General features: G+C 42.3%; 3 protein-coding genes across 3 annotated transcripts; all 3 read right to left on the reverse strand.

Annotated features, from left to right (window-relative positions):
* Positions 1 to 2,025: 2,025 nt before the first annotated feature.
* CALHM2 (calcium homeostasis modulator family member 2) lies at positions 2,026 to 3,878 on the reverse strand. Its single transcript, XM_053450415.1, has 2 exons — positions 3,310 to 3,878; positions 2,026 to 2,839 (listed from the first exon to the last, which is right to left on the reverse strand). The coding sequence occupies exons 1-2, from the start codon at positions 3,850 to 3,852 to the stop codon at positions 2,423 to 2,425; spliced, it is 960 nt and encodes a 319-aa protein (XP_053306390.1). The 5' UTR covers positions 3,853 to 3,878; the 3' UTR covers positions 2,026 to 2,422.
* Positions 3,879 to 10,781: 6,903 nt separating this feature from the next.
* On the reverse strand, positions 10,782 to 15,089 carry CALHM1 (calcium homeostasis modulator 1). The gene is made up of 2 exons (XM_053450411.1): positions 14,219 to 15,089; positions 10,782 to 11,821 (listed from the first exon to the last, which is right to left on the reverse strand). The coding sequence occupies exons 1-2, from the start codon at positions 14,765 to 14,767 to the stop codon at positions 11,360 to 11,362; spliced, it is 1,011 nt and encodes a 336-aa protein (XP_053306386.1). The 5' UTR covers positions 14,768 to 15,089; the 3' UTR covers positions 10,782 to 11,359.
* An 8,722-nt stretch (positions 15,090 to 23,811) lies between these two features.
* On the reverse strand, positions 23,812 to 27,058 carry CALHM3 (calcium homeostasis modulator 3). Its single transcript, XM_053450412.1, has 3 exons — positions 26,772 to 27,058; positions 25,861 to 26,116; positions 23,812 to 24,640 (listed from the first exon to the last, which is right to left on the reverse strand). Exons 1-3 carry the CDS (start codon positions 27,056 to 27,058, stop codon positions 24,206 to 24,208), a joined length of 978 nt encoding a protein of 325 aa, XP_053306387.1. The 3' UTR covers positions 23,812 to 24,205.
* Positions 27,059 to 27,263: the final 205 nt, after the last annotated feature.

Here is a 27,263-nt window from a genome sequence, read left to right on the forward strand (position 1 = left end):
CTCCAACACACACTTGCTCTAACACACACACATACTCTAACACACACACTCTCACTCTAACACACACATCCTCTAACACACACACTCTCACTCTAACACACACACATACTCTAACACACACACACACTCACACTAACACACACACACTTGGGACAGAAAGACATCTTTATCTTCCTGTGTAATCCAGCCGGTGAGTCATGTGTGCTCTTCAACTTGTAACAAACCTTATGATTGTGCATGACATCAGCATGACATCACTGTCATGAATGACAGCTGAAAATTGGGTTCTGAGCCACCTGTTCGTAAGGCTGAAACTCTGTCTTATAAAGTAAGCTGTCCCAGCATGGCCCAGCGGAGACATCCACTGCATTGACATCTAGCAAAGCCGTGAATTTCTGAAAACTGCCGCATCCGTGTCTCTCTAGACCTGGAATTAGACGTCCCGGCCTTTTCCCAGACAGACTTTTTAGCTCTGTTCTCTCTTTTCAGCTATTTTTGTATCGAACGCCCACGGCGTGTGACTCACAGATGGTTTTCGCCGACACAATCGCAAAACCATTTTAAATTCATTCCTTGTGGTTCATAAAAACTCCTCTGAAGGAAAGCTAGGCACAAATAAAGACCGTATTCTCAGCCGCTGCGGGCAAAGAGACCGTTTGACAAAGGAGCCTTTTAAATCAGGACCCGCCAAACACTCTATGGCACAAACCCGCTCGGCACGTGGAGTCCCCTTCCATAATCAACACAGAAGGTTGGTGGTAGGCGTACTGGTCCCAGTTACTTCTTTTCAAAATCTATCCTGGAACCAAGTCCCCAGAGAGTCTTCCACTCCTACTTACAGGGACACTCTAATACACATAAGAGCCAAGGCCCCCCACGTTATTTCCGCGTTGTCCCTTTCCTTGCCTACAAGGCTCCTTGGCTTGCAGGATATGGGGTCAGCTGAACACTTCTCCTGCTGCCTGCACCCGCCTGATGTACTTACCGTCCGCCAGCTCCAACGCCTTCTCAGCGAAGGTTCTGAGATGGTTTAATGAGACCCCTTCTGCACCATTCGGCCCATCTAGTCTGCCCAGCCACCGTGACCAGCTCCTACTACTTCAACCGCAGAAACCTGACCATGACGGTGGTGTTGAGCTGCAGCTTCTCCTAAAAGTCAGTTGTGTTTGAGGAGGAGGATGTATGGGACACTTTAGTGCCCTTTAATCAAAAAAAAATAAAAATAATTTTTTGGTCCCGACTACATGATTTGGGTTTATTTGCCTGGAACAAATCTAACATTTGGGGTCGGTTTATTTATTTAGCTGCCAGGTCCCACTCATGGAGGATATAACCCTCAGTAGTCGTTCCCATGAGGAATCCAAGTGCATACTCCGATTGTGTAACACAGTAACAATTTGTTGCTTATGTATTTTCTAATGGTCTCATTTCACACGTTTTGTAAACCCCTAATAAAAGCTTTTTATTTGCAAAAAAAAAAAGTCAGGATTTTTTTTGGTTAAGTTACTTCAAGAGGGAAGAAAAAGGAGAGAGAAAGATTGATAATCATAGAATTAGAATCGGGTAATTCCCAAAAAACCCACAGATACCGTGTGAAAAATATTAATTATTTTATTGGAAAAACTACATGCACTTCTACGACAAACATTAAAAAAAGATACATATATAATATATATTTGTTACAAAAAAAAACATACGATTCCTGAGGATTTATGAACAAATGTACCTTATTGCAGATCTGTGCTATATGTTGTAACCCTTGCAGTGCCAGGGCTGCGACGTATACCATCTGGCTCTCAAGGGGTTAAACACTTATAAACATTGATTTTGCAGCGCAGTTAATGAGGATATTTGCCATAAAATGACACTGCTTACTGAATTATTTCAGACCTGATTAATAATTAAAGCTAAAGGTTTGTGATTTTTATTCCGTCCCTGTGTATTAGTCTGCCGGCTACCAAAAGAATAACACTATTGGTAAATAGAACGCATTTCCTTAAAGTTCTTAGAAATGTGTAATAATGGATCTAAATGTTACCCGGCTAGAGGGGACTTCATGGGTCTGTTAGTATAGGACCTACAGCGGTGTTGTCCAAGTTGTGGCTATGGAGGGCCACCAATCACTTGGAAAACAAGGTCAGTGGGCCATATACAAGGAGACGAAATCATGTAATATCACAACCTACGGGCCTTGCTCAATTACAGCATTTGCCGAGACCATTGGTGGGACGGCAGTGGTCTGAAGAGTGGTTCAAGTTTTCAAGCCGTTTGCAACAAAGTGGCTTCGGATAAAAGGTTTGAGATAGATCACGTTACATTCAGTTATCGGTGTTGTTGATGAATAATCGTTCTGTAAGTTCTTTCATTTAGAACGTTCGTTACTTGGGAACCCATAATTCGTCTTCCAATCCCAAGTCAAGTTTTACACAGCAAGCAACGCCATTTCCCTGCCTTCAGGGTCCAGGCCATTCCCTATTAACTTTTTAGCCCATTTATGGAGACGGCTGTACAACGGGTACCCTTTATTTTCCCGATACAAGTAAACCCCGGTAATTTCGTTCCACTGAGGACTCGGTTGGGCCTCTTCCACTCGGTATTCATTGACAAGTTCCTTCTCCTCCTTATCCAGAGCCACAAAGCCAAAGAACTGCTTGACGTTGCTGGCAGCCAGGATCTTGGCGTGGACCTCCGCTGTCCGACTAAAGAGATCCTTTTCGCAGGTCCGGTACTGTGACCAGTAAGCCTCCTGATGGTAACTCATCGGCGAACAGCAATGCTGCAAACACTTCAGCAAAAATATGGTTGATGCGACTACAGCGATCATTATCCAACCGAGGAACTACGAGAGCAAAGAAAACGGATTAGATTAACTCGGGCTGAAGACCAACGTAATATCCTTCATCATACGTTACTCCAGAACTCTGTCCTTTCTGCATTCCTGGTAACATTCTTTGCTTAAAAAAATAAAGATTACCCATTGTGATCTCAACTTTTCTATTTAAAATAATGTTAATTAAGATTAAAACCTGCTTTAATTATCATCTGGAGATGAAGCTTTGAGTCCCAAGGCTCTAGATCTTGTCATACATCAATGAACTAACAAAGCACATCCCATCTGATACAATGTTTAGCTGTCAGTCGAGGACATATCTCCTGTGGTTCATTTATTCAGCGTACCCTCGTCTAACGTTATTTGCTGCTGGAATCAGGGCATGGGGTGGGAGAAGTCCCCAACATGATGGAGATGGGGAAATAATGCACTATTGTACACTCACAAGTTATATATTATAAGAGTTAAAACGAAGTCACCTGTGATTCATACTTCAATCTTCTTACTGCTTCTTCTCTAAAGGGCAGGACAACTGCTGGGGCATCTTTGCAGGGGATCCTTGCCAAAATGTCTGGCCCGTAGAGCGTATTAACATCTGAAAACGTGAAAGGATCGAGGAATTCGCTTCTGGCGCACACGTAGGCTTCCCCGCGTAATAGTGAAATCACAGACCACGTAACGGGGGCCACCACCGCCCTTCCTACAATGGATCCAAACAATAAGAAAGTCGCCGGAGCCGAGCAGTTCTTCAGCCCTCTCTTACGACATTCCGCGACCATATTCCACGTGTGGTTGTTTAGAATGATCCCGATGAGGAACAAGACGAGAGCAGGGACACCGATGGCAGCCAATCCGTACAGATAGTTTCTTTCCGGAGAACACGGACAATGGAAGGCAACCACCGAGAAAAGTTCTTGACTGCCCACGGTTCCCAAGGCAATCAGCCCATTAAATATCATAACATCCCGGCTCTTGAAGAACAAAGCAAAGAATTTCAAGTTCTCGGATATTATGGAAGCCATTTTCGCTCTTTGGTCTTAGAGTCCAGAGATTTCAGAAAAATCTTTACGCTGAAAGAAAAGAAAGAAAGCTTTAAAATCGTGTTCCCCTTTACCCGCTCCATTAATTATACTCACAAAAGTCTGACATTCTATGATCTGCTTCTACTTCATTTATAACCAAGATGTTACCCTCAACTTCCTTAGTTACTCTGTTTCCGGTTGATTTCTGCCTCTAGACAGTAATACAGAAAGTGTAACATAAAAAAGTATGTTAACTATAGCATTTGGTACATGAAGCAATGCAAAGGACCACCGGTTTTCACGAGAGTCCCTTTGGTACCCACCAGTGCTTCGCAGCTCTACGTGTTCAGGGTCTGGGAGCAGAACAAGGGAAACATTCCATGATATTAGGACCAGGTCAGCCGGTGGGAGCTTAAACCAGATATCTTGTCTTAAATCAGCTTTAGTGTTAATTTAGGATAAGGAAGCCAACGCTGAAACCAGGGACAATCAAGACAACTTGGTCTGGCAGGCTGGTGTCCACAAACTGAGCTGGACTCTAGTTCTACTATAGCTTTTCTAGTTCCCCCACCTTTACCGGGGCTCTAGGAAGAGAACCAGATAAGGGTCCCCATCCCTACATACAACAGAGGGGTCATCAGATAGTACGTGTGGTCTTGCTTTATGTGGCACATAGGAAGGACCTTCGCTCATGGCCATGGGCCCTAGACAATATCCTATTCTGCCATGACCAGAATAACTATTTTAGAACACCACCAAATCCAACACCCCAAATTAGCCTTAAGTCGATAAAGGATTTTAGCCAAAGGTCATAGGCTTTTCAGTCACTCAGTCCTCATTACTGGACTGCGGTGGAGGAGAGGTGATTCTGAGAGACCGCATTCATCGAGGGTGTTTTCAGCTTTAACATTCTTCATATAACGTTTCCTTTTAAAAGCCCGGGAACGTAGATGAAGAAACACCTGAAGCTTTTTCATGAGCAGAGGGATCACGTTACAAACATGCACAAACCTGCGTGGGAAGAGGACTTTCAGGAAATTACCTAGAAAGAAATATCATCCATGCCTCGTTCAAGCTGGACTTCTCGTGATCGTTTTCATTCTTAGGTGTGAACCAGGGTGCTGGATACTTATGGTGACCATATCTCACCTACGTTTTGATAACCCTTGTGGAAAATGGATACCATTGGGTTTCATTAAATAAATGATGACCTGCAGCTTATGAGTAGTCACATAATGGTCAATACCGGATGGATACAACCTGCTCCGGCGACTACACTTGTGGGGCTAAAGTAGAAAAAGTTACCACCAGGATCACAAGGCTGAGGTTCTAATACTCTGTAGACTCTATGGGAGAAGATAAGAGAACTGGATACGTTACAGAAAGGACCGTTTCCAATTACTGGTCCATTAAAAACACGGATCATAACTCAATGCTTAGTAGGGCTGGATACGGATCAAAGACTGGTACCACTGGTCTACTGGGAATGTGTCCTGTTTGCCTTATGGACTTTTCCAGCTTCGCTTAAATGTATTCCACATTCATAAAAAAAGGTGTATTTGTACCGGACCTAAAGGCCGATAACGGGGGTTTCCATTTCTGAACCGGTAACGGTGTAACAATTAGTTAAATACATCTGTAAGGGAACGAGTCACTTTGAGCGCTCGATCGGGAGAAGGAAGACCTGACCACTTCCCTAATGATAGAGATTCCCCGGATCAGCCTTTTCACTTCTTCATCTTCATAAAAGCTCTTTATGCTTCACAGAAACATAGAATTTGACCCATTCGGCCCATTTAGTCTCAGAACCTGACTCAAACCTTAATCGCTGATCTCGTCTTAGATTCGGGAGCCATATGTTCACCCCACGCATGTTTAGATCCCCCTCACTGTATTAACCGCTACCACTTATGCTGGGAGGCTGTTCCACTGATCTACCACCCTCTCGATAAAGTAAATCTTCCTTACGTTACGCTCTGTTTCAGTTTATGAACTCTTGTTCTAGATCTATTTCTTCTAAATAAACTCCTCTCCAGTACTTTTTATGCATTTCAGTGTTTTAACCCTGACTTTCCTGTTCGCGTTCATCCTGCAATCACTTTTTTAGTTGCCCCCCTCTCTCCCCAGGCTGCAGTAAACACAGAATACTATAGCACCAGAACTACTAAAATAGCTGCAGCTGTCTGGAAGGCAGAAAGGAAAGTTTGAAGCATGGATGACTGAAGCCAATAAAATGCTGCTTCTTATTTCACCCTCCTTCATTAAACATTGAGTAAAAGCTTGCACCCCCCCCCCTAGTTGATTTACAATAAGATCTGGTAACATTACATAAAACAGATTACTTACTTTGCAGGACACCCTCCTTTTATCTGCACATTACCCTCCTCTGCAACAAGAGACTTCTGAGTCCTGCAGGACTGTGCCTAGGAGGCAAGGAGGAGAGAAAGCACTAAGGGAGTGACGTCAGAAGTGCTTGAAGCCCAGGAATCCTTATGGGGTGTGTTCATAGGAAATGACATGAAGCCTGCTGGAAAGGGGGGTCTGTTTTAGGGAGAGAAAATTCAATTTAAAGCAACAGCCGGTTTGTGTGCAAAAAAAATAAATAAAGAAAACATAAAAACAAAAAAACAAACAAAACAAAAAACTAACTAAAAACAACAAACACTACGCTGAAGATCTCTGTGATCTGTACTAGAATCCGAATTGTAGTAAAGGGGATAAAGCAATCCTGCTGCACAAGAGATTTCATCTTTACTCATAGCCTTTTTTTTTTTATCCTTTTATTGGGACAAGACACCTGAAGAAGAGACCTCTGAGGCCCCAAAACCTTGTGTAATTCTTTATTTTCTGTGTTGGCCCAATAAAATATATCACGTTAGGCTTAAAAATAAATTGTGTACGTAAGTACTTAGCAATGGGGGGATGACACTCCCCCCCCCCACACGTTGGGTTATCTTTTTCTGCTTTTTTGTATAACCTCATAACTTATTGCTGCCGATCAGTTGGCGCTATATAAGTAAACAATAACCGCCACTAAGAGGTTAAAAGGAGAAATGAGTTTAACCCTTTGAGCACCGACCATTTATGGGATATGCTGTTGGACAAGAAGACCCAGGGATCCAAAGTTCTTTGCCATACACGGCACCCCCTCCATTCCAGGGGCCGGAATCTGTGTATCGAAATTGTCAGCTAATAACCGCCCGTTTCTATAGGAACCACCGATGGGTATAATGCTAAAAACAAAAAAACATTTAAATAAATATATTTATTTTCTTTTAAAAGAGGACGGGTGGTCTTTTGTGGACTATAACTCCCATGGGCCATCTTGTCAGCATGTGGGAACAATTATCCTGCTATCCAGTAACTACAATAAGAATAAAAGCACAAAGACACAATTAGATACATTTAGACAAATTATTTATTGTGACAAAAGTTTTTGACTGTAACTCCCATGACTCTGAGCCTTTCTGATGTTGAGGGTTATGGGGGTTGTTTTCCGGTATACAAAAAGTGCCATACTTGTGAAAATGTGTATTTTATTGCAAGGTTGTGTTTCTTGATTATGATTCTGCCATTTAACACCGTGTGTCCACCATGGTGTCTGCCTAAAGGGATTAAACCATGGAGCCTGCAGCCTAATGTGGCTACTCGCTACTATGCAGCAACATATTTTGTTTAGGGGCTGCCCCCGGCCATCGGGGTGAAATCTGGACAGGTGGATGTCCTAGTGCTACTACATTTCATAAATAAGGGGGGGGGGCTTTCTTGTGTTTTTATGATTATATCATGTGATCCCAACACACAGTTTGCCTTAAACTAGTTATCCATTAAAAGCTTCACTTGTTCTTTTGGAACCAGCTCGTCCAGCAGCGGCACACCGGTGGGCCTAATTTCCCAAGAGGGTGGTCTGCCCCCTGGTTTTGGGGTGGGAAGATTGGCGCCCCCTAGACCTGCCTCTCTAGGGGCGAATACGTCACAGATTAGCACTTCACTCATAAAGTCTTTTTTTGGCTTTTAATGTGGGAGTAAAGGGTGTCACGAGTTGTGTGATCAGTAACGAGAAGGGAATCTTCTATTTCTTTAACGAGTTTGTGGTCAATCAGGTTCTAGAACTGTTTGAGAGACGCGGTGAGGCTGAAAGGAATTCTGCGCCTCGGCAGGTGACATCGCTTATCGACTGTAGGAGGAAGAGGATGACATTTGTCACACTTTCCTGTGTTTTGAGACGAAACGGTCTGTCTGAGGTTTTTTATTATATGATTACATGATTAAAAAGAATTATATTGCACATTTTTCACTGCTGTTCTGGGCTAGTCCGCACATTCTACTCTTACACGGCCATTCTGTCCAGTGGGGGACACGGACTATTTGCTCTTTTGAATCCAGCTACGCTCTATAAAGATCCTCCAGGGACGTGTGGTAAGACAGCGGCGGTGGCGGATCCGGGATCTGCTGATAAGGACATTTTTAGAGATCCTGCATCAAACTAAAATATCCTTATGACAATTATGTATGCACTAAAAATACTGCCTCCCCTCCTTGGAGTGTCATCAGTATGGAGTAAAAAGTAGTATGGAAAGTGGCCAGCAGGGGGAGTGAATACTCACTGCAACTGAGTATTTGTTACTACTGTACCTACTAGCTGTAGTAAATCCCTCTGCCTCCTATATGGGCAGCACTATGCACTCTACATTTATTTGATTGATGTTTATCAGATGCAGGGTTTTTTTTGTAATAGTTACGCATTGCTGTGCACAGATATGAAGGACAACTATGTTATGACTTTTTTATGTCTTTTTTGTAATTTCGTTAAATATAGCCACAGAGGCCTCTGGAATAATTCTAGGCAGCTTTTACACTCTGACTGTATCCTTTCTAGGCTTTCTGAGCAGTAATGTGTAAGGGACATTTTAAAGCGTGCTTTGGGCTGCCTTCTTTTGTAAGAAGTCTTATCATTCTTCCAATGAAAACCATTTTGAGCGTAAATACATCTTAAAACCCCTTTTCCTATAATGTACCATGTACTGCATAAAACCTGAGATTGGCATCCGATCAAATTTCCGGTCCCTTCTCCTCACCCACCCCTACAAAAGCTGCCTGAACCATATAATATTATTATTATTTATTAATAGTAAATTTCGTCCATTAAAATAACATGAAATGGATCAGAAATCCTGCACAGACGGGGTTAATGTTGTAAATGATTATTGTAGCTGGAAACGGGTGATTTTTTAAGGAATATCTTCATAGGCGTACAGAGGCCTTTATCACTCCCATCACTCCTGTGTTCCAACGGCCCTTTATCACTCCCATCACTCCTGTGTTCCAACGGCCCTTTATCACTCCCATCACTCCTGTGTCCCAATGGCCCTTTATCACTCCCATCACTCCTGTGTCCCAATGGCCCTTTATCACTCCCATCACTCCTGTGTTCCAATGGCCCTTTATCACTCCCATCACTCCTGTGTTCCAATGGCCCTTTATCACTCCCATCACTCCCATCACTCCTGTGTTCCAATGGCCCTTTATCACTCCCATCACTCCTGTGTTCCAGTGGCCCTTTATCACTCCCATCACTCCTGTGTTCCAATGGCCCTTCATCACTCCCATCACTCCTGTGTTCCAATGGCCCTTTATCACTCCCATCACTCCTGTGTCCCAATGGCCCTTTATCACTCCCATCACTCCCATCACTCCTGTGTTCCAATGGCACGTTGTGTTCGCTGATCCGAGCTTAAGTTTAAAAGGCTAATTGATCGTTAGAAACCCTTTTGCAAAGAAATGTCCTTGTTTTCCATAAAAACAGCTAAGCGACCCCAGACCTTTGAACGGTAATGTGCGTTCTGTGAAGAAGAAATACTAGTTTGTTTCTCGCTTTATTGAGAAATGTATGGTATACACTGCGATGTAACAAAAAGCCGTCAGCACTCACAAGTCAGCTTACAATGAAATAACTGTCTGTTTGGGAAAGACGCGGAGGAAGGGACAGTACAATCGTGAGGACAGTGTCAGATTGTTTACGTGGCAGGCAGACACTGTCACTATATCTCTATAATACTGTTAAATATATAAACTCATATTCCTACACCCTACCCCGCTAGGTAGTTGCCCCTGGGCTACTTCCTTTACAATGATTTTGGCTGCCATCAGCAGTTTTTGCCGCAGTTCCAGAGGTGGCCACAGGGTGTCTAACGTAAGATGCAGCCAGGTGTGTAGGTAGCATTCCTCCTGTCCGCGGGGGCCGCTCCCAGATGACATAGCACTCCAGGCAATAGATATCTGTGCGTGCCACGGAGATCGGTGCTACAATAGTGTCACCATGTTGAGTGTAAGTATTCATACCAGACCTTCCCTCAACTCTCTCATCTTTATTTTGAGCAGATTATGTGGCCACCGGTCTAGCAAAGATTTAAAGGGAACAGTCATGTTAACAAAAGAGTTAATGCATAAAATAGCTTAGGTGCCCTGGGGTATCTCCTACAAAGTCATGGGGGGATGAATCCCCGGACTACAGAGGGAATGGGAAGCTGCAGCTTCTCCCCAAGGTAAGTACATTTTTCTTACTCTCATACACCTCATTTTTAGGGGCTCCCCGGGCCCTTTAGTGTTTAAACCGGGAGACCGGTTCCCCAAATATTAGATACTCAAAATGCAAATGTTTTTCATGGCTGCTTCAAGGCATTTGTGGGCCCTCTACCCCTTATAATATATAATAATAATATAATATCATTTCACCCCAAAGAAATAGTAGGGCGCAAACTATTACCCACGCATTCTTCAGACTAGGAGTAAATATCTTTTCCCTCTATGGTCAGTGCCTTTTATCTTGTATGTTGGGAACACGCTTCCACGGTGCATTTCATGTATTGTGATTATATGGTCATGTTCAACGCTGATGGGAACGTCCATTTTCCATTTAGTATTTTTTTTTTAACAATTAAAGAGGAAAACACGTTACACAAATAACTATGGTTCTGGATTTAAAGTCTCTGATAATCGCATATTTTTTTAATCGAAACTCTCTAATTTACATGTCCTGTATTTCCTCTAAGGTCCAGCATTAACCCCTTAAGGACAATGGGCGGTACCCTAAACCCATTGAAACCAATGCATTTTGTCATTAAGGGGTTAAAACCGTTAAGGAAGGACACAACTTAACACAAGCTGCTCGGAACACAAAGGTGCTCAAAACAACCTCTCAAAATGCCACATAAGGGCTGGGGTCGCTCTCCTTAGAGGGGATACGGCATCAGACGCATGACATCACGGTAACTTCTACTCAAAGAAGTCATATGCACGATGAAGCTAGAACATTTCGGCCAACTTTTGACCTTCTCGATGCGGTTGAACTTTGTCTCCCATTATCCACAAATGGGTTAGCCGTCCCTGTGCCACAGCAAGTCACGTTTATTCAGTGATCCGTTACTCTCCGTTGAGTTCCTGCAGGCAGATTTCCATTAAAAAGATCGAATCATGTATCTTCTATTTAATGTTAACCATCAAATCTTCAGACTTTACTGTAATATGTTATAAATTCCTTCTTAGGGACGCTTAGGTCATTTAAATGGTGATTTTCTTTGATACAACCGTTACCATTGTGGTCTTCATACTTATTGAGGTTAAGCGGGGGCTTACATTTGTGCCAGTTCTTTAAGAGTTTATTCATCGTTCCTTGGTTTGTGATTCCCAGCAGCTTCTCATCTTCTTCTGGTTCCAGGGTCTTCTCCAGAATATGGCTGTGGGACAGGTTCATGTCCCTGTTTATCGTCTCGAAAAACTGCTGGATACATAGCTTGGCAAAGCTCTTTGCGTGTTCCGTGCATGTCTCGTCAAAAAGCTTGCGCTCTATGTCAATGTAATGGGACCAGTATTTGCTTTTCAGGAAGGCCGCTTGGGTGAAGCATGGCCGAATGGCTCTGACAAGGAACGCAAAGAAGGTCATCAGCAGAACAAAGGTCCAGCCGAATGCCTAAAAGAATAGAGAAGACATCACATTATTATTCGTTTATATACCATATCGGGATAAAACCTTGCAGCTTTGACCTTAGGACCCTTCCCCTGCCTCCTTTTCTGAGCGCCTCCTTGCATTCACCTTGGATAGATGGACTCCCAGTTGGGCGAGTGCCCAATGGCGCTGTCCGTATACCTTTATTACCCCTCATGGGGCATATCCCATGATTTAGCGTGCGGCCACCCTCTGGATACACTAAGAAAGTGTAAAAGATGTTAAATACGGGGTAAGGTAGGTGCCACTGACTATTCCCGTAGTCCCATATACCACTATCAGGAAACAAGTTTACACTCAACCACACACTCTCCTCTCACCCACACTCGGCCACTCATATCACTCTTAGCCACGCAGATTGGGTTTGGCCACACACGCCCAATGCCACACTCAACCAAACGTCTTACGTTCAATATATTGAATGCATTTTATTTAATGCACAAATGTATTACATCATAAGATACGATGACATGCATTCAAAAGGGATCACAGACAAGGTATGCAAAACATAATTAAGTCGTATGTCAAAAAAACCTTTAAGCCGTTAAAATTCTGCAGCATCGCAACAAAAATATGATCCCAATGACTTGCAATTCCTGTTTGTGAGAATGAGTTATGTTTAGCAAAGGTTATATCTCGAGAATATGAAATGTTGTATGACCAGATATCACCTTGAACGCGTCAGTCCTGGGAGCTCAGAGTGTTGGCCGGTTGTATAACAGCGCTCTACAGAGGGGTTTACCAATTCACCCAGAGCTCGAGCCCCCACTTCCATAGCCTTAAATATAATTATTATTATTATCTTTTATTTATATAGCGCCAACAATGTACGCAGTGCTTCATACAATACATATACTCAAGGGGTCTGACAAGACGAGAATTGACAGACTAAGACAGACCGATACATTAGGTGGAGAGAGCTCGGCTCGCAAGCTTACAATCTTGAGGTTCCCTAACGCTATGAGGGGTCTTTGCGCAGACCCACTTTTTTAAGGACGCCTACAACCTTACATGTAAGTGTCTTTCCAACTATATTCCTTTCGCTCACTTTTCCTAGTGCCTCTCCTGTAATGCTTATACCAGACCCTGACGGTGGCCCTTTTACATCCCTAACTACCTCTAGATTGTAAGCTCCTTTGAGCAGGCCCCTTGTTACCTGTTGTTTCTGTAAATCAAATTGTTATGTGATGCACTACTTGTTATGTCCTGTTTACCCATTGTACGGAGATTGTACGGCATATGATGGCGCTATAAAGCAATAAATAATATTATTCCATTGCTGCCTCATTTGGGAAGACAATCTATCCCCACCACGGATAGACAGGCCCCGCTGTGGCAGCCAGTGATGCAGGTGTGAAGATCTGTGCCTCTTGTGCTCCCTCTAGTGGCTGCGCAGTGTTTAGCCGCACACAGGAGTGAATTCATTACATTTCTTTCTATAGCACTAGCAGATCCCGTAGCTCTATTACAACAGGGAAGAGTGGAAATCAGCAATAACATTAAAAATGACAATAACACGAACACTTCTGGTAAAGAAGGAGAAGAGGGGCTCAGTCTTGTTAGTCTGCAATCTAATAGATTGTAGAAATTGTGTCGACTAATATACTTATGCTACCAAGCCTCCTGATGCCACTCACAGAGTGCAACTCTAGGCCCAGACCGAGTCAGCCTCAGCATAAATACGCCCCTTGGCTTCCTCCACGCCTTGACCTCATTTGCCATTCCCTTGCATGGTGGCCCAAAGTCCCTGCGCAAATCCTGAATGGAAAACCCTACAATAAGAAGATGGCCTTTTGGTAACTCATTGTTTCAAAGTGCTGGAAAGCCCCATTTGATCGCACCGGTTCCCGACATGTTACTGAGACTCTCTTGGAGCAGCAATGAAGAGATACTTGATCATTTTACTTCTAATGCCGGTTGTGCTAGCCAGGGCCAGACGGGGGATCAAAATTTGCCCTAGCACTTTAAGGCCAAGGGCCAACAAAATGATGGATGTGCGACTGCTGGTTGGATATATGTGGCAACATTCTATGTTCTTACACTTTTGTATAGAGCACATTTCAGTTGTATAGAGTCTTTCCTCTCTCTCTCTCTCTCCCTATATATATATATATATATATTTATGTATATATAGCTATACTATTATACAGCGAGTCTTTATATCAGAAGAAATGAGCAGACTAGATGGGTCGAATGGGTCTTATCTGCTGTCAAATTCTATGTTTCTATACATGAATAAAAAATGATACATATATTTTCCTTTTTCTGGCAGATTCACACTAAAATAAAAATAAAGCAAGAATGCTTGTAAGTTAAGATGGGATTTGGTAAACAGTTTAATGTTTGACTATACAGTCTTACCTGGGAAATGCACCGTAAGTACCTAGACGCCACTTCTTGTCCAATAATGTGATGTCCATCATAAATCTCTTTGCATGGAATCCTGGCCAGTATTCTTTTAATCTCTTTCTCCGACAAATTCACACCTGTCATATTTCCGAGCTTCTCCACGGGCACCGACGTGCTAAAGGCACATATAAAACACTCGCCGTGTAATAACGTCACGGATACCCACACGGCCGGGGCGATCAGCGCCCGCTGGGTCATCGAGCAGAACATATAGCGTAGGACGGCTGAGTCTTTTTGCCTCATGCCAGTGGGCCTCTTCCATTCTTCCGCCAACATGGACACGTTATTGTTCATTACAAACCCAAGTAGAAACAGCACAATAGGCGGAACGCAGAGGACACCCATCCCGTAAGTCAAGTTGTAATTTGGAAGGCAAGGGCAATTGAAATCAAAAGCGGTGTAGAGATGGGCACTTGCCAATGCCATAATACCACATATCCCATTCATAAAAGATTCCTGGTTGGACTGCAGGAACTGGAAGATCATCCGAAATTTATCCATTTTTTTGTGTTGGACTTGCTGTCTTCTACAAGAAAAAAAAAATAATAACCAAGGTTTGTCTTCTTGGTTTCCAAATGTCGATGTAAAATTTCTTGCCACTCCTTGTTGGCTACGCTTGAAAGAGGTTAGATGACCCCCGATTTGGGCTTCTCCGTTCTAGTGATTGAGTTGCCCATTGTCCGTCTCTTTTGATGCTTCAAAGAGGTTCATCTGTAATCTCTGTTCTTCTCTACAAACTGTTTGATGAGAAGCTGTTTGCAAATGCTGCTGTGACAGGTTCACTCCCATAGAACCACAAAAAAACAGCAGCCCCACCTTATAGCCCGGCGCACACATATGCAAAAATCTAGAAAGAACTAGCTAACAAGCCGTCCCCGGTCTTAAATAACCAGAGAACGGCACGGTGCTATCGTTCTACAGTAATTCTAGACTTTAGGGATTGGAGTCCACGCAACTTATTTTAGGCCTTAAGAGGAAATTTTTGAAATTCCTATTTTCTTTGTTCATTAACTTGGTTATCATGTTACCTAAAACAAGATGTAGGTGTTCTTTTTCTTCTAATACACATTTGGAACAATAGTAACAGTATCTACTATGGTGACAGTTTCCACCACTGTATTTAGTCATAAAGTGTTTAGTTTTAGTTAATTAGCCCAATTTTGAGTTTTGATGTGAAAAAAAATCAAAGTTAATGAAGCACGAGTACTCGTAATCTGGGTAATAATTCAAAACACCCAACTGATACTGCGAGATCCTTACATACGGTATATAATATGATCATTGCATATGTATTACAATTGTTGCAAATTTATTTGTGCCAGAAATAAGGAGAAAACATGTAAACAAATTTTCCGTTTCGATATTGAGACATTTTTTTCAGGCAATGAATTTAGTTTCCTGCTCTTTCAGTTCGGATGAAATTCCGAGGTTTTATTTTTTCATTTGGAAACGAAATTCACTCGCTGACCCTCACTCATCCTCTTTTACACTCTCTCACACTCATGATCCCTCACACTCTCCTGCTCAGTCTCTCTCATGCTCTCTCATACTCTTTCATGTTCTTTCGATGTCTCCCTACCTTCTCCACAGGGAGAAGTGGACGAAGAAAGAAAACAGAAGAACAAGAAGAGGCAAGAGAAGAAGTCAAGCAACGGAAAAGGAGACAGGGACTTGGAAGCGGTCGGCAGAGAAGGTAGGGAGGCATTGAGAGACAGCGTGAGACAGTGTGAGTGAGAGAGTGGGATTAAGTGTGAGAGAGTGTGAGACAGCGTGAGTGAGAGAGAGAGTGAAATGCAAACAGAAATTCTGAGCTCTTTGCTTTGTTTTTGTTTGTTTTGTTGATGGTCCATCCTCATATCCGGGCGTTTGTATGAACATTAACGACAATGTTAGAATTAAAATTCATATGAATTCATATAAATGCACACGTCTATGACTGGCGGTCACTCATCCTTCTGATGGACAGCGCCAGGATATGATGTAAAATCCCAGCATTCAGCAGAGAGGAGGTAAGTGAGGGAAGATGGCTGGGGTGTTCTCCTGGGTCTGGCCAAAGTACTCATTGACTCTAGGACAGGAGAAACATTAGGTATGATAGCTGGAGTACATTGAGGTTTTAAGATAAGCTATGACAGTTCCTATTTAAACTGCCCGGGCATTTTCATTTTGTCTAGAAAACCAAGTACCAAGTAGACTGATGTCACCTGGTAATGCTGTAAACATTTCACAAACATTTTTCAGGTGATGGGTTTACAGAAGTGTATTTTCATAAAAACCCAAACAGTGCATTCTAAGGAATGTGCTCAAGATAATTTAGATATTCCACTTTTTTCTAGCTTTCACGTTGCACGGGGATCAGTTCTCTACCTCATGACACCTGCTGTATTAGAACCCCCCCCAATAATGATCCATCCCCAAACAGCTTGCCTGTGCCCACTTTATCCTCAAACAGCTTGCCAGTGGCCCCAAACAGCATGTTTGTGTCATCTTGGTCACAGTATGTCACCGTGCGTGTAAGTTTGTATTTGCCCACCATAAGTCTCGCAGGGGGCTCCCAGCATTTTTTGGTTAGTGTATGGTGTTAGAGTGCGTGTGATCAGATGGTGCTAGAGACAGTGTGTAGGGGTTTTAGTGTATGGTGTTAGAGTGAGTGAGTGTGTGTTAGTCTATTGTGTTAAGGTGTGTGGGTGTTAGAGTGAGTTTGTGTGTTAGTGTATGGTGTTAATGTGTGTGGGTGTTAGAGTGAGTGTGTGTTAGTCTATTGTGTTAAGGTGTGTGGGTGTTAGAGTGAGTTTGTGTGTTAGATGTGTGTTTTAGTTGTAGCAGGGAGGGAAGGTGCCCCAGGCATCACTTACCCTAGACTCACCCCTGCAACCACACTCTAACCTTTAAAAAGCATGTGTGGAAGTGCGACTATGCAGAAAAGCATCTGCTTACGTACACAAATATTACTTTCTGAGTCACACAGATACTTCCTATAAATATCTCCACTGGTTAATAGTACTAAATCTCAACAACGTAAAGTCATTGTTACCAGGCTGCTACCTGATACCTGATATGCCACAAACAATTTATTTTTAATATCTTCACTTAGTTCTAGTAGGTTTTCAAATGATGCAATTATGTGAAGAAATAAAAAGAGAAATAATATATATTTGGCAGCATTTTTTTTTAGCCTAAGGTACAAAAACTGGGGAAAAACAGGCGAACGGTGGGGAAAAAGCCCATTATGCTTTTGGGTGACCTCAGATTTGCACTTTATGGGATTTTACAATAATTATCCATAATAACGGGGCATCTGTCACCTACATAGCTTTTGGCATAATTAACCCACTTTAACTAAATTGCCTACAGCAATAGCTTATGTCTCAGTTTCATTGTTTTGGGGATATTTAAATTAAAATCAGAAGATTTCAGTGAAGCTGAGATCTGTGGCAGAAAAGTAGGAATCCTCTTCGTCCCTTACTTAACCCTTACAAAAGCTGCAGTTACATTAAAAAAAGGCAAGGTGATTTTAATGGGGAGGAATAATCTTGGAAATCTTGATGTTAGGGAGTTATGAGGGCTGCTCCCATGTTAAGAGAGCTTATTTCATGGTGTGACAAAAAGAGGGGGTTTAATACGGTTATGTTCCTTTTATAATTTGGAAAGACCGTTACATTGATTTATTGTTGGTACTGAACTGTAAAATATAGGATTTCGGAATTGAGGCCTAAAGCACGGTGAGACGGGATCTCATAAAATTGCTTTTCATTAACCTACAGCTACAAAAATATTTATTTTAAGGGAAACATAAAAAGCGATACTTTCTCCACTAAAAAGGATAAAAGTAGCTGCATGAGTAAAAAGTTATAAAGAAACATACATTTCCGTATATATCAAAAGACCAGGCAGAAATCTTTTGTAAAAGTGAATTTAATTTACATTTTCAACTACTACGTTGCTACATTTAGTCTGCTGGTCCACCACGCTCACTCGAGGCTTGCGAGCAGTAACGACGTTGAAGCAAATCCAATGTTCATTTGCATGGATGGTAGTTTAAAAGCCGGCCACATCTGGCCAGCTGCTCTTAACGCCTGCCCGTTTCAAACGTAGAAACAAAAGTATCTGTTACATGCTCCAAACAGACCAGAGTAAGGATGAATATTGTAAAGATCAGACGAGGTTCAGTTACCCAGAGTCAAAGTTTGATTCAGATGTTGGGAATGGCCACCTCAGTTAAGGGCGTCAACAATGAGTCAATTAGTTCTTTAGCTGCTGTCTTCTTCATCAACGTCCATGATGTCACTCATTTCCAATGAACAATGATATGCAACACAATGGCAATGGGTTTGGCCAAAAGTGGGGAGGGTCAGGTATGGGCAACCTCCTGCCTCACCTGAAAAGCCACATCGCCATGTTGGAGCTATGATGGAGGTCTGTGCTACAGCAGCATGGACCTCCGTTGAGTTTACAGCTCCCTGATCAGAGGATCTCCCCATTCAGCTCTTGGTCTCTGCTGCTTGCAAAAGAGGGACAGCAGCCCAGCTATGTGGGACAACAGGACAGTACCTGTAATCGGGACTGTCCCACGGAAATCTGTACACTTGGGTGTTGTCACCCACACCGAGAGGCCAAATAACTTTCTAACCAGGCAGCCTCAACAGGACCGTGTATAAGGAGAGACCACACTTTGAAACAGCTCCTTATTTTGTCAAACCTTTCTTTGAAGGAATACATTTGTGAACTGATGGAAGTCACCAGCGGAGGTCAGGAGTTTTGCTAATTATTCATTTATTTAGAGATAAGGAGGGGAAAACAGACTCCAGGACCAAAGTGTTTCCGGTATAACATGTTTCCACTGCTATATAATATGGATACAATGTAGATGATCAAACCCTCCATGGTGTTTGGTTTAAAGGTGCTGTTCCATTTAGACAACACCTTAACTGTTAAGCCCATAATAAACCTTACAAGAGCTCTTACTTTATTCTTTTCAAAGTAGGTGAAACAGAACCTTTATTAACTGAATTATCCATTCTTGATTGCCTATATTTCCATTTTATCTATTTTTTTTTGTTTATGGGTAGAATAAAATCCACATTTCTGTCAAGTAAACACCCAGACGTTTCCCTTGACATCACGTGTTTCCTTAATTACATTTAAATGTAAATTTTTAATTTGGGGCTTCTTGTGATCAGCATCCTCCGGAGACCAATTAGTGCTAATTAATGTACCGAAGCGCTACGTGAAGTGCTTTTATCTATACTGTACAGGTGGGGCTGCATTAATGACACAGCGACTTTCTAATGCTCGTTTTACGCAAATTACCGAGAAGATCCTTGAAGCCTCGTTAGATTTTCCTACGCATACTTATGGTTTGCATGCAAAATATACATTTCCGATTACCTCTGCCAGAGAGGAAAACAGAAAATAAATAAATCTCTGTGTTTACTGCACAGAAAGGATTGAAAAACCTCTGTGCATCCATAACTCTCATAGTATTAGAATATCTTATGTTACAGAGCACTTAAACTGCCCAAATTTGCCCAAACCCTACACTTAACAATAAAGTAGGATAAAAAATATATATTTTTATATTTACATATATATATATATATATATATATATATATATTTCTCTCTCTCTCTCTCTCTCTCTCTCTCTCTCTCTCTCTCTATATATATATATACAAAGTTAGACACAGAGTCTAAATTCTCCAAGGTAAGCATTTAAACATAATACCTCCAAAACAACTTCACTAATTGCCAAACAACAAGTGTAATAGAAATATATGCATTTACTTATATTATTATTTATTATTCATTCATTTTATATAGCGCCATCAGATTTATATAGAGCCCTGCAGCCCAATTACACATATATGCTTGTTCATTTTGCATGGGCTCCAATGCATTTAGCTGCAGTCGATGCAGTCATTCTCTTTGTTATTGGAACCTCTTTCCTATTTAACTCCGCCTCCAGCTGCCTCTGCTGGATGTGGGATGCATTCCTCAGTACACTTTGTGCACGTGCTCCGTAGTGTTACCATTCCAGCCAATGGGAGCTCAGTTCCTATTGAAATCAATGGGAGTAACAGCAGCCAATCACATGCATACAATCATAATACTGATGTTTTTGTTGGATCCATATATGCAATAGACTGCTCCTACTTCCATTGATTTCAATGAGAGAGCTACTGGCCATGCGCAGGAGATATATCTCCTGGTTACACTTATCAGTTTCTGTAGTAGTAAAACACATTGGGGTCTATGAAAAATTATGCATTTAAAAAAAATATATATTTTTTTTCTTTTTTAGGGCTAGGCTGTTCCTAACTGGATCCTTCCTGTGTTCCCTTTATGGGCTTAGTATTTATTTTATTTTTTTAAATGTGTGTTGGACATTGAACATGTCTGCTAAAGGCTTTTTTTTTTTTTTTTTTAGATTTTAAAAAAATATTTGGCAGGACTTGCTTCTGGCTGAGAGTTTCTATAATTCCCCTCATATGCCCTAAATGTCAGATTTGTTCAGTTCCATCAACAACAACAAAAATTAAATGGCATCGCGCATTCCACGTTTTTTGTTGTTGTACTTTCTTATTGTACAAAACTTATCAATAAAGATTTTTTTGGTCCCAAAGTGATCGCAGCTTACTTAAGAGCCATATAGAAACTATCACATTTTGCATTTTTTTTTAAATGGTGGAAAACGCGACGTAATGTAATGGGAATGCAAATTGAATATACAAATAGCTGCTGACGGGATGTTTTTAGTGGCGTAAGGGACACCAGGGAAATCAAGCTTTTTGCATATAGTCTAGAACACCAAGGTCACCTGAATGTCGTTCCCTTTGCCTGAAACAACGTTCCTTCTAATAGCCCTCTACTTCCAAAACAGGTAAAAATAGTTACCTTGCCAACCATGTTACTGGAATATGGCTATGAGAGCTTTTTGCCCCTTCCTTGTTGTAGAGACAAATTGCTGTGCGTATCTCCAAAGGGAGAGGAGGACGTTCTTCAATGTCATACTTAGTTTAATCACTCACATTAAAATTAACTCTTGAGCAGAAGGGTGTGTTTGCTGGCAAAATTTGCTTTAAGAAGTCCCATGGCTAATCACCTTTTATGTGGCCGCTCTGGCGATGACGAAGTAGCCCTGGCACGTTAAGGCCACAAGTTATGATTTCAGGCTCACATAGCGTGCCCCTAGGCATATCCAGCTGGTGGGTGCACACTGCTGCACCGGATCCGCCACTGGGGTAAGTATGTGGCCCTGTTGGCCAGCAGCCAATCAGGCTTTTGTTAGTGATGACCATAGCCACAGGGCTTTAATATTACTAAAGCATCGGAAATACCTCTTCTGGTGTAACTTCCTACCAGTTTTCCAAGCGCCCTTCCATTTATTGATTCATGGCCATGAACTCATGGCTCTCCATGGCCTACCTTCCCTGATCAATACACCCCTCATCTTTATCAGCTCAGTACTCCTTGATCCTTCTCATGACTTCTATGAATTTATAATCCCTACACAGGGCATATAACCATCTCTGAGGTCCTAACCTTGTGTTGAAACAATGTATCGTCAACTGGTAGGACATATGTTTACTGGATGTGGTGGTTATTGAGGGAGTTCCATCTCGAGATGAGGGATATCTTCCGTGTAGCTACGTATTAATGTTCACGCCAAATGTTTTCTTTGGTCTCATTGCTGGCATAATAAACCACCGCTAGCGTTAAGAATCTGCGTCCGGGGCCAGTTTCATCCTGTCACCTCCCACGTCCCGTGTATCTTTGAAGTGGAACGAGGTATGTGCCACTATGCCGTAAAAATTGCGAGATAGTTAAAATGTTTGAAGAAGAGAGTTATTTCCCCTGAAATTTTGAAAAAAACCAGCTTGTAATTTCGAAGTAACAAGCTTCTTCCTCAGGGTGACAAGCGCTGCCCGAGGCTGACTCATAGAACCAGTTTGAACGGAGCTCAATACAGGGGATCTTACCTAGAGCCAAAGTGGGGATCAGCGCATGTCCGAGGGCCTTCAGCTGTCAGTGGGATCAACGCAGAAAACGAGCTACTGAAATCCTCGTTTTCCTATTCTCGTTTAACACAGAATAAAAATAACCCTGACATCATTCATGACAGGATTTTTTCATGTTCACCTGATGTTCATGTACCCTATATAAGAAGATTTTTCCTAAATTTGATTTCAGAAGATGCAACTTTATCCCCAAAAGTATTAACCCTTGCATTGTTATGGCCATACTGTTTTGTAATGGAGGTACTTTATTTATTACATCTAAAAAACAAGTCCCGAGGGGGAAGCGCTGCTCTCCGAGGTTTCCTGACCTGCTTCTTCTTCTGGACATGGGAGTGGTATGTGACCACACCCACTCCTGGACCACTTCCTTCCAACTGCCCACCCACTAGAGGCTGTGTAACATTAGCCCTGCCCCTACACTTCACTAGCCCCACCCCTTCACAAGAAACCACCCAACAGCCACAATTGGAACTTCCTGCTTTAATGTGCCAGGGGGTGTGTCTGCCTCATAAACATGCTAATTACATACATTTATTCATACATTCATCGTATGTTTTTTTGTATAATCAAATTTTCAGGAAACCTGGGCCATGGCGTTGGGTTGCCTTACGGTCAGTTGATCTGGTCACATGGGCATGCATTGTTCCACAAATCCATAAGATATACGCATGGGGTCCAACAATGGCGTTTTGTCCCAGACCCTGTTGGAATTTATGGCCCGATACAACCCATGTGTCCCATTTTACAGAGAACACTTCTGATATTCTAGCACTATCCAACCAGAAGCGATCAAACGTTCGAGATCAGAGGGACTTAGGTGTGAAATTGATTGTGGACTTCAACCTTAGTAACAGGTCCCAAAACGGCCTGCGATATAACATGTGCTGGCGCCTGCTTGAAAAACTCACCACTTACCAGGGCCCCCTACCACGTGTCCAGCCATGCCTTCAACAAAGGTGTCACGGTAGGGCCAAACTGGGGGCAAAGGTGCAGTCCTGGCAAGGCCAGCGGCCGTCAAGGATGTAAGTGTGTCCAACGGCTGGATAGGAGAGGCCGCACGCTACCCAGTATTAATCTGGCTATAACCATCAGAGTCCAAGTAATGACTTCAGAGAGTCCTCAGTTGAAGACTCACTCTTAATGACCAAGTGACACATACAGCCACTCAAGATTTATTAAATTTGAAAGAACAATACAAATGCTTTTGGCTAAAATGAACCTGTTCTAGACAAACGCTGAAAGGTTTATCTCGCTAACATGCTTTCAAATCAGTTACTTAACAGCAAGAATTTACTGCTGGAGGAATGCAAGCGGTGAAATCCGAAGCCAACATCTCGGCTATAAAATAAAGTCTAACCTGCAGCTTCAGGGAATGCTGAAAAATGATTATTTTGCAATGTTTTGCCTCTATGTATTTTTTCTTCCCATGTCAGTTATGAACGGTTGTGACATTTGCAAATCACTGGATTTTTCTTCGATGTGCTCAGTGACACGTTACGGTACTTTACAGAAGTATTACACACTTTATGTTTTTATGGGGACACTAGTATATTTAACTGATATGTAACGGGTGGAGGATGTCTTCACCTTCGTGTTATTGTTGATCTCTTCGTGTGATTAGTAGATGGAACAACCTTCCAGCTAAGGAGGTTAATGCGGTGGAGGAATCTAAACATACATGGACAAGACCAGGGGCTTATTTTCTGGACCATGAGGATGTTGTTCCTCAGCCTAGACCACCAAGTCAGAGGAACCCTCTCACCATCATTTGAAGTTTTTGCTTGCTTTCAGATTCGGGAAATGACTTGACGGGTTTTAAACGATGTCAGAAGAAGCAATCATACAATGTATTATAGGCTTGAGGAGCGGCAACATATATTTGTTGGAATGGAACACTGGGTGTTTGTCAGTCTGCAATGAAATCATACATCTGTATGTTTGTCTGCATTGACTTCCATGTTGCAGGTACCATTTTTGGCTTTGACATGCTGTCTCAGTGTGGGAAGATTAACGCAGAGGGGAGGTTTGCTTTGGTACCAAGATTTTAAGAGATTGTTCACTTGTTCGTGGTCAGTGATCCCACGCAAATGGTCTACTTCATCCTCATTCTTTTTCTTTAGGGTGAAATGTCCAGCCTTCATTTCGTGGTGCATGTTCTCAAAGAAATAGAGGATGCATTTGTGGGCAAAGTCCCGTGCGTGCTCACAGCACGTCTCATCAAATATCTTCTGCTCAATGTCAATATAGTTGCTCCAGTAGCGTGTCTGGAGAAAGACGGTCTGGTCAAAGCAAGGCTTGAGGGAGCGGGCTAGAAAGGCCAGTATAATCAGGAGTAAAAGAATTCCCCATCCAATGGCCTACAGAACACACAAAACAACGGAAGGTTAGATAATTGTTCATGGTAATGTCTATATTCCTTGGGATCTGCTCTCATAATCATTAGTACATATAAGGAAGGGGGCGATCCCCTCATCTGGGGGGGTGCCTGGTGGACTGGCCGAGCAGATGTCTTTGCGGCCCGCCTAACAAAAGCCTGCAGCATGCCGCTGGGGACCTCAAACACCGTGCGAGGAAGCTCTTTTTCCTTGCCCAAGGAAGCAGGAACCTGGGCGGGAAAAGAGAGTTTTCACACAAAGTGTGCGAGTGCAACAACGGTAAGCTGTGGGCCCATGTTAGGCGGCTGTCAAGCCACATAGAAATCTGCGTGGCCCCAGTGCTGCTCGATCACCTCCCAGACCAATGAAAACTGCAGGAGAGGTAAGGGAGTGCGGGAGGCTGAATGAGTGAGTGTTTAGAGGCAGAAATGAGACAGGCAGGCTCTTTGGGGGCAGAGGTGGCACAGAATGGCTGTTAAGGGGCAGATGTGGCACAGAATAGCTGTTAAGGGGCAGTGGTGGCACAGGCAGGCTGTTTCAGGGGCAAAGGTGGCATAGGCAGGCTGTTTTAGGGGCAGAGGCCTACCATGTCAATGTCTGGCTCAGTGTATAGTGATGGGAGTTATGCTGTACCCCCATCAATCTCTGGCTCAGGGTATAGTGATGGCGGTTACGCTGTACCACCATGAATGTCTGGCTCAGTATATAGTTATAGGAGTTATGCGCTATATATGTTCATTAAATGTTATTGATTTCAACTTGTTTTTTATTCCTTGTAGTTAATCATTTGTTTTTCTAGTTGACATCCAGTTCACACTTTTGTGAAATAAATATTCTTGCCAACATTATCTTTTTTGTGGGTGTCCTTACATTTTAAAGTGGAGGGGGTGCCACATACAGGATCCGCCCCGGGTGTCAAATACTCTAGATATGCCCCTGCTTTGAAGAATGACCTGTTGGGCTCCAGTGTTTAGTCTCAGCTACCTAAAGGGAGGTGAAAGTGATGTGCTGTGAGTGTTAATGTCCCTATCTCAATGCCCCCATCTCAACACGACAGCACACAGGAATTTGGATATCATCGGTTATGTTGGAAAATAGAGTGAACACCTAAAAATAATTACACATTATAAAGCCAAATAGACAATGAATAACAGCATTCCATTTTTGATGAGACTGTTCATTCAACAAGTATAACAAGTTACCTGCGACCAACATTTTAGATATCTAGAAACGGCTTTCCTTGAAGTGTTATTTCTAATCAGTACATCTTCTTTACAGGGAACCTTGTAGAGCAGAAACTGCAGTTCGGGTGAACTGTCATTTGCAAAACCAGGAAACTTTTCTGGGTCAACGGATCCACTAAACGCACAGACAAAACAATTTCCATCGAGGAGCGTGGTAAGAATCCAGACAACAGGGGCGACCATGGCTCTCTGGAGAACAGAGCTGCACATGTACCTGTTAGCGAGGAAGCGGGAAAAAAAATGACAAACGCGATTTATGTAATAATTATAATATTCTGTAACAGGTTTCTCCCTAGAGGACCAAAACTACAAAAAAAATAATTAAAATAATAATAAAAAACAAAAGGTAATAGCTGCATTGATGTGTAGAATAAATATGTTTCTTATTTTATTGAAAAAAAATAATTTCTTTTGGGTCAAAATCTTAACCCCTTAATGACAAAGCCCGTACATGTACGGCCTCAAAATGCATTCTTTTCAATGGGTTAAGGGACTGCCCATTGTCCTTAAGGGGTTAGTGCTACTCGCTGGTCCTAATATTGCTGCTGTGGTCCAATTTAAAAAGGGGGGATGGGCACTTTCATACCCCTGCCCTATAGATCCCCAGGCATACCGCTTTTACGTATTTTCTGGATTATTTTGTTTAAAACTTTAAATACTAGATACACATTATTAGGAACCATTAAAGGATCTCCATATGAATAACTTGGAAGAGAAAAGAGAGAGAAATGGGATATGATAGAAACGTTTAAATTCATAAAGGGGTTAAACAAAGTCCAGGATGAAGAATGTTAGGACCCGAGGTCAATCTATAAGGTTGATCTTTACAAGGACTGCCCTATGAGACAAACCTTACGGACAGGACTTACCTTACAACAGCCAGGTCTTTTCTTCGGTTGCCGGTAGGTCTTTGCCATTCTTCGATCATAATCACCGATTGCCTATTCACAATAAGGCCGACGAGGAATAGAGCCACGGGCGGCACAAACATAATCCCCATGCCATAGATCATGTTATACTTTGGTAAACACGGGCAGTTAAAATCCAAAGAGTTGTAAATCTTAACGCTCGCCAAGGCTAAGATTCCACAAATTCCATTCATGACCGATTCTGAGTTCGACTGGAAATATTGAAAGACCATCTTAAACTTATCCATGGCTGCGTTGATGGCTATACAAAAAATAATTAAAAAAAAATGTAATTTATTTCGATCTGAAAAAACTTGATGTTTACTAATTCCGGCTTTTTCAGAGGCTGCTGGGCATCGCTGTCAGATTCTGTATCTGTTGTTTCTTCTTTGTAGTAAATGATGAGAGTCTTCCGGCAATTGGATTTTGTCTCAGGGCCAGCTAACCTTATTT

This window comes from Spea bombifrons, chromosome 11 (genome assembly GCF_027358695.1).
Source record: "Spea bombifrons isolate aSpeBom1 chromosome 11, aSpeBom1.2.pri, whole genome shotgun sequence".
NCBI lineage: Eukaryota > Metazoa > Chordata > Amphibia > Anura > Pelobatidae > Spea > Spea bombifrons.

What these genes read in the sequence shown, in the direction of transcription:
- CALHM3 (XM_053450412.1), bottom strand. Translation starts at nt 27,058, where the DNA reads ATGGATAAGTTTAAGATGGTCTTTCAATATTTCCAGTCGAACTCAGAA. An exon ending in AAAGACCTGGCTGTTGTAAG is followed by an intron (nt 26,117 to 26,771) that starts GTAAGTCCTGTC and finishes CCTCGCTAACAG; the next exon opens with GTACATGTGCAGCTCTGTTC. An exon ending in ATCTAAAATGTTGGTCGCAG is followed by an intron (nt 24,641 to 25,860) that starts GTAACTTGTTAT and finishes TGTGTTCTGTAG; the next exon opens with GCCATTGGATGGGGAATTCT.
- CALHM2 (XM_053450415.1), bottom strand. Translation starts at nt 3,852, where the DNA reads ATGGCTTCCATAATATCCGAGAACTTGAAATTCTTTGCTTTGTTCTTC. An exon ending in GATTGAAGTATGAATCACAG is followed by an intron (nt 2,840 to 3,309) that starts GTGACTTCGTTT and finishes TTGCTCTCGTAG; the next exon opens with TTCCTCGGTTGGATAATGAT.
- CALHM1 (XM_053450411.1), bottom strand. Translation starts at nt 14,767, where the DNA reads ATGGATAAATTTCGGATGATCTTCCAGTTCCTGCAGTCCAACCAGGAA. An exon ending in ACTTACGGTGCATTTCCCAG is followed by an intron (nt 11,822 to 14,218) that starts GTAAGACTGTAT and finishes CTATTCTTTTAG; the next exon opens with GCATTCGGCTGGACCTTTGT.